At 42.4% G+C, this 11,613-nt stretch overlaps 1 protein-coding gene across 1 annotated transcript; it reads right to left on the bottom strand.

Annotated features, from left to right (window-relative positions):
- Positions 1–259: 259 nt before the first annotated feature.
- aprt (adenine phosphoribosyltransferase) lies at positions 260–11,056 on the bottom strand. The gene is made up of 5 exons (XM_067998055.1): positions 10,815–11,056; positions 3,235–3,338; positions 2,126–2,259; positions 1,947–2,025; positions 260–1,562 (listed from the first exon to the last, which is right to left on the bottom strand). The coding sequence occupies exons 1-5, from the start codon at positions 10,898–10,900 to the stop codon at positions 1,423–1,425; spliced, it is 543 nt and encodes a 180-aa protein (XP_067854156.1). The 5' UTR covers positions 10,901–11,056; the 3' UTR covers positions 260–1,422.
- Positions 11,057–11,613: the final 557 nt, after the last annotated feature.

Below are 11,613 nucleotides of genomic sequence, written 5' to 3' on the forward strand. Positions count from 1 at the left end.
TCCCCCTGCAGCTGCTGCCAGTGTCCCAGCCTGTCAACGTTGCTGTGGCCCAAAACCGGCACACTGCCTTGGGATGCCCATTTGGCACCTGCAGCTTGCCAGTCAGATTCAAACAAAGCCCGAGCCCATGCTCAAAACCCAGGGCCTATGTCACAGGAATGGCAGGTTGCCCAGTTAAAATCTACCAGATTTACTCCATCCTTCTGTAGTATGTGCTCTCAAAACTTCTTAAAATCCCTATTCTTTTCAATAAATTCCATTTTTTTTGCCATGCATTATTTTTATTATCAAAGTATACTTATTGCCAAAAAAATGCCAGACACACTATCATAATTTTTCTCATCACACACGTGGGCACTAACAGCTTCTTCCAAATGAGGCCTGCAATCAAATTCAACGTGGTTCAAGTATTTATCAGGAGTCACGCTGTACTGGATCAATACCATGGTAGGCTTATTTTATCCTTAGGTCAATTTGATGTCAGATTGAAACAGATCAAGATGAGGCCATTGGAAACTGCTGCTTAAGACACAGAGGTGGCCTGGTCAATTTTAAAAATGTCTTGGGAGTTTCCCTGATGGATCAATGGTTTATTCAAGGAGTAGCAGAACCACATAGACCAGAAAAGTCTCAAGTCCACAAAGGTTCAGCTAGAGCAGGGGTACGGGGTGCTATCATTGGTCTCAGCACCCCAGGGTTGTGGAGGGAAATTTAAAAATTATCAACAATAATTCTTGATTACAACACCGCTCACGGTTAAATGATTTGCTCGTGCTCACTGTTGAGGCTCACATGAATTAACAGTCACTTGGGTTAGGTACCAGAGGGCAACCAGCACCCACGGAACTTCAACCCATAAAGGAATCATTGCCTTGGGAGAGGGGGAAACAGCATTAAAAAATGGCAAAAATGTTTTTTTTTTAAAAACAAGAATTCCAAGTGACCTTTTTTCTTTCTAGAGTCCAATTGCTCAGTGAACAGTTTATATGTTTTGTGTGTGTTTAAAATCTGGCTTAAAGTGGGATAAAATTGGAAGCTTTTAAAGCTAGGCAATTTAATTAAATCTGAAATTATAATGTCCTTTAACTTGTTTTAAATTTTCTCTGCAAATAATATCTAGAGATGTTAATACTATGCCTTAGTTGATGTTTCGAGGTACATGGGTGTGGAGGTTAGTAGACATCATTCTTCACAATTACTAGCTAACAGTAATCAAATATAAAGCCAAACTGGAATAACTACAAATCAGAGGGTTTTTCTGTTGCTTTATCAAGATATGGCTTAAATGGCTAAATACTGAAAGTGAAAAATAATTGAGTTAGCCCCTAAGAATGGGAGACCTGTATGACAATTATTGAATTAAGTGTGAAATAGTGTAAGGTTATTCACAAAGCTATTTCTGATTCAGAAAGACACAGTTGCTTAGAACTGCACCAGTGAGTGGAGAGGCACCGAATTCAGTTTCTTTACACCATTCAGTTCCTTCAGTTCAATCACTACCAAGCACTCAAGAATATCAGCTCCCACTTTCTTCAGCAAGTCACAGGTGGCCGACATAGTACCTGCACCAAAGACAAAAATGTAGGATTTAATCTTTTTTTTTTAAAAACAAGTTTATCTATCAAAAATGCACAGCATCCCAGGACTGGTAATAGTAACATTGCTAGACTGAGGTCTTTCCACAGCATTTCATATACTCTAGCACTTAGTATACATAAATATGCCCCAGAATTTGCTGGCAAAATATCGGCGAATTAAAGATACACACTGTTTAGTGTGTAGATAACCCAGCAATTTGTGGCGAGGAAATTGCTGACAATGTCACTCAGCTGTTAGCCTTGCAAAAAAAAAAAAATCCAACTCAGTGCTCAGATGCCCTGCTCTAGCACATTCTGGGCCCATCTCAGTGTAAATGCAATATACAAAGTTAACCACATATCCTGTACCTCCAGTTGCAAGTAAATCATCAATGACGACAACTTTCTGCCCTGCTTGCACACTATCGGTTTGTATCTCAATTTCAGCCTACAAGAGAGAAAACAAGTTTTTAGAAGTATGGTAGTGTTTTGACACTTTTATATTACCAGGCTACAATATTTCTTTTTTTTTTTAAATTAAGAATTACCTGTCCATATTCTAGATGATAGCTTACACACAAGATTGGCCCTGGCAGCTTTCCTTTCTTTCGAACTGGCACAAAACCAATTCCAAATCTTTGTGCCAGAATTGGGCCAAATAGGAATCCACGGGCATCTAACCCTGTGAACACAAACAGAACTACTGTACTTTGGAATTTAGCACTTGTAAATAACACTGCTGTATAGATTACCAGTAAACCACTACATGTAAAAATTCCTGCAATGAGGTCAGATGTAATCTTATGGATGATAAGGGCTACAAACAACACTTCTATACTAATTCATAGAAGGTGGGAGTGATTTGGAAATTTAGGTGGTAAACTAAGCTTCAGCTATTGCATATTCCATATTGCTCTAGGGGTTATATTGTCACTTTATCCAAGATTTTCTTGTGATGAATACTATCCATTAGTTTCTTCTTTCCCAAGTTTTTACCAGTATAAATTAACTTGTTTATTTGAACGGTCACTTCCTTTATCTTTTCTGCTTCTTCATCTTAAAGATTTTTGCCTCCACACTTTAAAAATAATCTCCCTTCCCTTCCGTGAAGGCAATAATTCTTGTTGGGATATAGTTTCACAGATCCTGGCAAGGCTCCAGTACCTCACCCAAGTGGCCATTTTCAAAAGCATTACAAAATAATGAATATTAGCAGGCTATATGATTGTGCTGTGCTATCCCAATCCTATCCTGACCCTGCATCACGGGCCACTAGATTGTGATCAGAAACAGAACCCCTGGCAGATTTTTCCCTCCCTAGCTCAAGGGTGCAGCGATTAATTAACTCAACATAGACCAGGAATTCTGGTATGCAACTCAAGCTACAGGATGGTGCCTTCATCCACTAGGGTAACCTGTCTCAGCACTGCCTGTCAAAGAGTCAACTGACACTCACTATCCAAGTTCACATATGAAATAGCCACAGGTGTGAAGCACTATAGCCTATGCAATCATAGCATTGTGAGGAGAGTTAAGGCTGAACCTTCAGACATCTTAGTCCCACCCTCTTGAAGCCCCCCCCCCCCTCACAAGCCATCCTTTGCTAAAAGATTCAATTAAAGGATAAGACCCCTTTTAGTACTACTCTCTGACTTACCCACAATTAATTCAATCTGGGGAAACTTCTTCCTCAAATGATCTTCAAATAGGTCAATAACTGCTTTGAAGGCTTTGGGGTCTTTCAACAGAGGGCAGATGTCTCTGAAAAATAGAGAAGCTAAGAGTACAAAGTAGAAGTGATAAATAAAATAATTAATAAGTAAAACAGAAAATGCAGAAAACACCCAACAAGTCAGTCTGTAGAGAGAACAGATCAGTTAACATTTCAGATGTAGACGCTTTGTCAGAATAGGATGAAGGGTTCTGAAAAGGGTCTGCACTAGTAATGCCAACTCATCTGTTCTCTCCACAGATGCCGATTGATTTTCTGGGTGTTTCCAGCACTTTGTTTTTGTTTCAGATTTCCAGATTGTTACTTTTTGCAGAAGTGTCTGTTATCATCAATTGTAAAAGGTAGGCTTTAACTAGATTAAACACAGAGAGATTCTGGGGGCAGAGTTATAAATTTGCCTATAGAAATTGGATGGAACTCACTTGATCATATCTATTTCACAGCATTCACGTGGTGTAATATTTGTGTCTGCATAAGTATAGGCAAGCTGAAGTTGCATGCAGTTGTTCTTGATCCTTGTGCAAGGGATTCATTACTAGGTGGCAGCCAGACTTAGAGTAGATAGTGAAATTAAGTTGGAGATGCAGCTATGAATCTGGCAATTCGGTTTGTTTCCTCCAAATTGCTAAGTACCAATAGCAACCCATAGAAAGTGCAGTTAGCCTCAGATGATTAAAAACGTGGAAGGATATAGGGGAGCAAATTTGCAGCAAAATTACAGAAAGGTGCAAAAGCTATAGAGTAGTGATAACTGGGGACTTCAACTATCCTATTATAGACTGGGATAACAAAATGGGCAAAGAGGGGGGAGGAATTTTTGAAATGTGTTCAGGATAACTTTCTTAACCGGTATGTTTCCGGCCCAATGAGGAAGGAGGCATTGCTGGACTTGGTTCTAGGGAACGAGGTGGGCCAAGTGTCAGTGGGGGAGCATTTAGGGATCGACTCATGGAGACAGAGGGAATGGACGATGTACTAAATGAGTACTTCGCATCTATGGAGACGGACCACTCTAGTAAAAATACTCAATTGAAGGAGGGCCAATTTCAATGGGATGAGAACAGATCTGGCCCAGGTAAACTGGAATCAAAGATTGGCAGGCAAAACTGTAATTAAACGGTGGGCGGCCTTTAAAAGAGCAGATGGTTCGGGTACAGTTTAGGCACATTCCCATGAGGCAGAAAAGTAGGGCAACTAAAGCTAGAGTTCCCAGGATGACAAAAGAAATAGTGAGTAAGATGAAATGGAACAAAGGGGCATATAACAGATGTCAGGTTGATAGTACAAGTGAGAACCAGGCAGAATATAGAAAGTTCAGAGGGGAAGTGAAAAAGGAAATAAGAGGGGCAAAGAGAGAATATGAGGATAGACTGGCAGCCAATATAAAAGGGAATCCAAAAGTCTTCTACAGGCATGTAAACAGTAAATGGGTAGTACGAGGAGGGATGGGGCCAATCAGGGACCATAAAAGGAGATCTACTCATGGAGGCAGAGGAGATGGCCACGGTACTAAATGAGTACTTTGCATCTGTCTTTACCAAGGAAGAAGATGCTGCCTTAGTCTCAGTAAAAGGAAGATATAGTTGAGATACTGGATGGGCTAAAAATTGATGGAGGTACTTGAAAGGCTAGCTGTACTTAAAGTAAATAAATCATCCGGTCCGAATGGGATGCATCCTAGGTTGCTGAAGGAAGTACGGGTGGGAATTGCAGAGGTACTGGCCGTAATCTTCCAAACACCCATAGATATGGGGGTGGTGCCGGAGGACTGGAGAATTGCAAATGTTACACCCTGGTTCAAAAAAGGGTGCGAGGATAAATCCAGCAACTATAGGCCAGTCAGTTTAACCTCTGGTGGGGAAACTTTTAGAAACGATAATTAGGGACAGAGTGTGGATTGATTAGGGAAAGCCAGCACGGATTTGTTAAAGGCAAATCATGTTTAACTAACTTGATTGAGTTTTTTGATGAGGTAACAGAGGGTTAATGAGGGCAATGCAGTTGATGTGGTGTATATGGACTTTCAAAAGGCGTTTGATAAAGTGCCACATGGTAAGCTTATCAAGATTGCGGCCCATGGAATAAAGGGGGCAGTAGCAACATGGATACAGAATTGGCTACGGGACAGAAAAGAGAACTGGTGAATGCTTGTTTTTTAGACTGGAGGGAGGTGTACAGTGGTGTTTCCCAGTGGTCAGTGCTGGGACCACTGCTTTTTCTTGATATATATTAATGATATGGACTTGGGTGTATAGGGCATAATTTCAAAATTTGCAGATGACAAAACTTGGAAGGGTAGTAAACAGTGAGGAGGATAGTGATAGACTTCAAGAGGATATAGACAGGTTGGTGGCAAGGGCGGACATGTGGCAGATGAAATTTAATGCGGAAAAATGCGAAGTGTTACATTTCGGTAGGAAGAATGAGGAGAGGCAATAGAAACTAGAGGGCACAAGGACAGGGAGATCTGGGGGTATATGTACACAAATCGTTGAAGGTGGCAGGGCAGGTTGAGAAAGCGGTTAAAAAATGCATATGGGATCCTGGGCTTTATAAATAGCGGCAGAGTACAAAAGTCATGATGAACCTTTATAAAACACTGGTTTGGCCACAACTGGAGTACTGTGTCCCGTTCTGGGCCCGGCACTTTAGGAAAGGTATGAAGGCCTTGCAGAGAGTGCAGAAGAGATTTACTAGAATGATTCTAGGGATGACAGACTTTAGTTACATAGATAGACTGGAGAAGCTGGGGGTTGTTCTCCTTGGAACAGAGAAGGTTGTGAGGAAATTTGATAGAGGTATTCAAAATCACAAAGGGTCTAGACAGAGTAAAGAGAGAGAAACTGTTCCCATTGGCAGAGGGGTCAAGAGCTAGAGGACATAGATTTAAGATGATCGGCAAAAGTACCAAAGGTGACATGAGGAATAATTTTTTTTTAAAAAGTGAGTGGTTAGGATCTGGATGGAGGCAGATTCAATCATGGCCTAAGGTAACTGGATAAGTACTTGAAAGGAAAAAAAATTGCAGGGCTACGAGGATAGGGCGGGGGGAGTGGGACTAGCTGGATTGCTCTTGCATAGAGCCGGCGAGGACTCGATGGGTCGAATGGCTTCCTTCTGTCCTGTAACCTATGATTCGAATAAGATAAATAGGGAAAAAACGATTCCCACTGGTCAGTGAGTCAGTAATTAGAGTACATGAATTTACCAAAAAGAACAATGTGAGAGGTTAGAATTTTTTTTTAAATGCAGGGAGTTGTTGGGGCATTGAATGCCCCATCAGAAACAAAGGTGGAAGCAGAACGGTTAATAGGATTTAAATGGATAAATATTTGAAAAAGAAATAGTTCAAAGGATATAGGAAATGGACCAAAAAAAATGGAAGTATCAAAGAGCCCACACAGGTGTGATTGACTGAAGGGCCACCTTCTGTGCTGTAAAATTTTATGATTCAGTGATATAAAACTTAATAATCCCTAAAATGCAAGATCAGCTCACATCTTTTTCCACTCCCTGCCACTTAGTAACTGCACCAGCTAAACCAATCTACCCAACCAATTTTATTTTAGCTCACCCTCCTTCCCCCTCCATTCTGTAACCCTTCTTTCAGGCTTCCATCAATGTCACTCTGAAACCAGATAGTAGAATGTATGCATCAGAAGCCCAGGTGGTCCTTTTCCAATAGTTCAAATGAGATCAACATTTATTGGCAAAATCTGCAGACTGGAGTCCAACCTGCTACTTTGTTAAAAAAAAGAACAGTATGCAGATAAGTACTATATAAATTTTAAGTACTTTCAATGGTTTTATTTAACAATGTTTCAATTTTATTCTTGATTTTGGTCCATTGAGCCAAATTAATGCTTCACTTTGGTTATAGACTATTCACATTATGTTGTAGACTCCCAAGTATTTTACAAATCTGAAACCTGACAGAAAATAAAAGGGTCGATTTAAAGCTACACCGTCAGCAGGAACAGGGTGGATGCAATGTTAAAATTGCTTCAGAATACTTACCAACCTGTTTCCACTATTTTCCCGCTGATAGTAATTTTAACCACACCTTTTTTTTAAGTTGGCCGAGGCACCCACCAGAAACAGACGGGGGAACCTCGTGAATGCATGCAATTCTGGGTCCTATGAAGTCATTAGGACACCAACACAACCTTAACATGACATCACTGAAGTCCCACCCAGCACGCAACCCACCAGTAATCCTAGTGGCATTGGTCGCTCGAAGCCACTGAAAGCACTATTTAATTGGACACTCAGCTGCAGGTAATTGGATCACAGGGATCTGTGTGCTATTTGGATTCCTAGGAGAGTTTCCAGCTTCCAGATTGCTTGATCAAGTGGAGGTCCCATGAAAATGGGCAGGCTAACTGTTTACCAATGCTATCGGGTGGGCAGCCCAATCATATTCAAATGAGACCCAGGAATTAAGAATCACCTGGGCTCACTATGGCAATGTTGAACTGCCTGCCCAATTCCTGCTCCAGGTTAACTTAAGTAGGGCTTAAATATACACAGATAGATACTCAACTGTTATTTACAATCTTTAGCCTTCTGCACCTCAAATGGCTGAAACTGGCTTGAGGTGGTTTTCAGTCAAAACCCAATCTTTTTTAAACGAGGGTTCCATTTCCAAAATGGACAACGAGATAAAGAAATCAGAAAAAATGTCAAATGTTTTAGGGATAGGGTACATTATAAATAAAGTTAAAATAGAAGGGACAGACTGAAGATGGAAAACAGAACCACAAACTACATTTCAGCACTGTTATTACGGTCATCTTTTTGTTTAGTGGTCACTGGACTTGTTGGGGGGGAGGAATTGTCAATTTTTCCCCCCTAAATTGGTCTTGGACGTTATGTATTTTTGCCTCTCCCAGGAGATTACATGGTTGCTAGTGGGTGGGGCTTGTTGTGAATGATGATGCTTACGGCATCACAACTGTGTGGAGCGGGATCAATATACTAGCTGTTCTTTTCCGCTCCATCATATTTGTATGTTCGTAAATCCCAAGAAATACAAACCCAATTGAAGTTAAAAAAAATTCTATTAGTGGTGATGCTGGTTCATGACCATGCTCAGAGGAATAGTCATGAGCAAGTGACTAATCACACAGCAATAGCTTTTCAGACTGTTGTATTAAATTTCCCTAAATATTTATAACATAATAAATGCATACATAATTGAAGAATTCTTAAAATTTACCAAAAAAATTGACCATTGCATATGATACATTTACCAATTTTCAACTGCCTCTCCTTTCTCATGAACCTTCACTTAATCAGTCCATTGCAAGGGCTGATATTCTCCTCACCCTTCATTACTGCACTAACACCATGCCTTTTGATCCAAATGACCTTTGAACCCTCACTGCTGAGTGTAATGACACAGGATGTCACCTTGTATTTAATAGAATTTCTGTTTGAATCATGCAATGTTCCAATTATTGGTTTTGCGATTTCTCCCGGGTTTCCACTGATCTTCCACCAAAGTTACATGGGTGACTGGGAGAACACCTGCAGGAATTACTGGCACATGTGTACATTCCAGAGGTGAGGAGAGAGTGACTGCCCTCGACATCAAGGCAACATTTGACTGAGTGTGGCATCAAGGAACCCTAGTAAAATTGAAGTCAATGGGAATCAGGGGGAAAACTCTCGAGTGGCTGGAGTCATACCTAGCACAAAGGAAGATGGTAGTGGTTGTTGGAGGCCAATCATCTCAGCCCCAGGGCATTGCTGTAGGAGTTCCTCAGGGCATTGTCCTAGGCCCAACCATCTTCAGCTGCTTAAATGACCCTCCCTCCATCATGTCAAAAGTGGAGATGTTCGCTGGTGATTGCACAGCATTCAGTTCCATTCACAACCCCTCAGATAATGAAGCAGTCCGTGCCAGCTTGCAGCAAGACCTGGACAACATCCAGGCTTGGGCTGATAAGTAGCAAGTAACATTCACACCAGACAAGTGCCAGGCAATGACTATCTCCCCTTGACATTCAACAGCATTACCACTGCCAAATCCCCCTGGGGGGGGGGGGGGGGGGGGTCCACTATTGACCAGAAACATAAATACTGTGGCTACAAAAGCAGGTCAGAGGCTGGGTATTCTGCAGCAAGTGACTCACCTCCTGACTCCCCAAAGCCTTTCCACCATCTACAACGCACAAGTCAGGAGTGTGATGGAATACTCTCCACTTGCCTGGATGAGTGCAGCTCCAACAACACTCAAGAAGCTCGACACTATCCAGGACAAAGCAGCCCGCTTGATTGGCACCCCAGCCACCACCCTAAACATTCACTCCCTTCACCACCGGCGCACTGTGTACCATCTACAAGATGCAGTGCATCAACCATCAACTCGCCAAGGCTTCTTCAACAGCACCTCCCAAACCCACGACCTCTACCACCAAGAAGGACAAGGGCAGCAGGCCGCATGGGAACACCACCACCACCTGCACGTTCCCCTCCAAGTCACACACCAACCTGACTTGGAAATATATCGCCGTTCCTTCATCACTGGGTCAAAATCCTGGAACTCCGTACCTAACAGCACTGTGGGAGAACCTTCACCACACAGACTGCAGCAGGTCAAGAAGGTGGCTCACAACCACCTTCTCAAGAGCAATTAGGGCTGGGCAATAAATGCTGGCCTTGCCAGTGACACCCACATCCAATGAATGAATAAAAAAATCTACTAGACCTAATGATCTTTAATTTGTGCTAATGTGACTAGAAAAGAGAACTTGCATTTATATAGCACATTTCGTGACCTTGGAACATCCCAAAGCACTTCACAGCCAATGAAGTACTTTTGAAATGGAAAATGAAACAAACATTTATTCCCTATACACTAAAAGGGCAAAACAGGAGTTGGGCAAGAGTTACTGGAGGAACAAAATGCAAACGTTTTGGAAGAAAGCAGCAAGGTTCGGATTAATAACGGAAAATGTTACTGAACGCAGGACAGTAATTCAGGTTAATTCTTACTGAGGTGCTAAACTAAGTGTGGGCACTTACTTAATTGAGTACAACGGCAGCTGGGTATGTAGCCAACTTATTGACTTAACGTTTCTTTATCTCAAAGAGCAGATGTTCCTCTTAGACCACTTGGGCCCAATTGCTTGTCTGGCGGTGGGCATAAACGAAACGCGGGCTGGGAGGATCGAAGGCAGGGCATGGTTTCCTTTAATTACTCGATCATACAGCTCCTTTTCACAATCTGGGGCCCTTCCCCTCCAAGTATTACACAATAAATTTCCATCTCATTGCTCCACTGAGTGCCAATGTTGCCTGAGCTGATTAGATCTCAGGGAGTTGGTGCAATTTATTGCTGGATTATAAAAAAGGTCCCAAGCACCAAACGACTCCCAATAACGGCAAGAGGCGGCTTCCTGCCCCCACCTCCATTCCACCTTAAACCCAGCACCTCACAGGGACACAGTGCACGACTCCATTCGCCGAAAGAGAGGGGAGGAAACGGCAGAGAAACTCACCGAAACAGGATGCCCTGTGTCGGGAAGTCGGGGAAGGTCTTGATCGCGCAGCGCACCAACTTCAGCTTCTCTGGCTCTGAACACATCGTCTCCGCACACGAGCGGATAACTACCTCAAATAACTTCAATCTTCCGGATAGCGGTTAATTAGTGTCGAGATCAGACCACGGCGGGGCTCATTTCGGTTCGAGGCCGATATCGGGCGGTGGGCGGGGTGCCATTACGCGCTCTCTATTGGCAGCGCACCCATTGGGAGGGCGGGAAATCCGGCGGGGCTCCCGCAATTTAAAGGCTGTATGCACCTCTTAAAGGGGCGATGCACTCTTTCCACTGCTCAACGTTGGAATAGTTTCCGCTACTGTCAGAGAAGAAAATGACTACATCCAGAGCACCCAAGTTTGCGGCTGGTGGCGTGGAGGTTCTGATAGAGCAAATTCCCTGTAGGAGGGAAGTGCTTTTCCCAGGTGATGGCTAGCAGGTGCCCAGGCAAATTGCACAGTAGCAGTAGAGAGGTGACCACTCGTAAATACTACCAGCATAACTCCCAGAACATGGAAACAGATCATTTTCATGTATTTCATTGACTTGTAGATCAGTATGTCAAAACAGAGACTCCTTGTTTACTGCATCCATTCTACAACCCTTAAATTCTGTATTCTTCTTTAGTTATTCTTCAGTCTATAATCCATCATTAAAGAAGGACCTTGCATTTATACAGCACCTTTCACAACCTCAGGATGACCCAAAGCAGTTCACAGCCAATGAAGTACCTTTGAAGTGTAATTAAAATGAAATGTAG

This window comes from Heptranchias perlo, chromosome 16 (assembly GCF_035084215.1).
Source record: "Heptranchias perlo isolate sHepPer1 chromosome 16, sHepPer1.hap1, whole genome shotgun sequence".
Classification (NCBI taxonomy): domain Eukaryota; kingdom Metazoa; phylum Chordata; class Chondrichthyes; order Hexanchiformes; family Hexanchidae; genus Heptranchias; species Heptranchias perlo.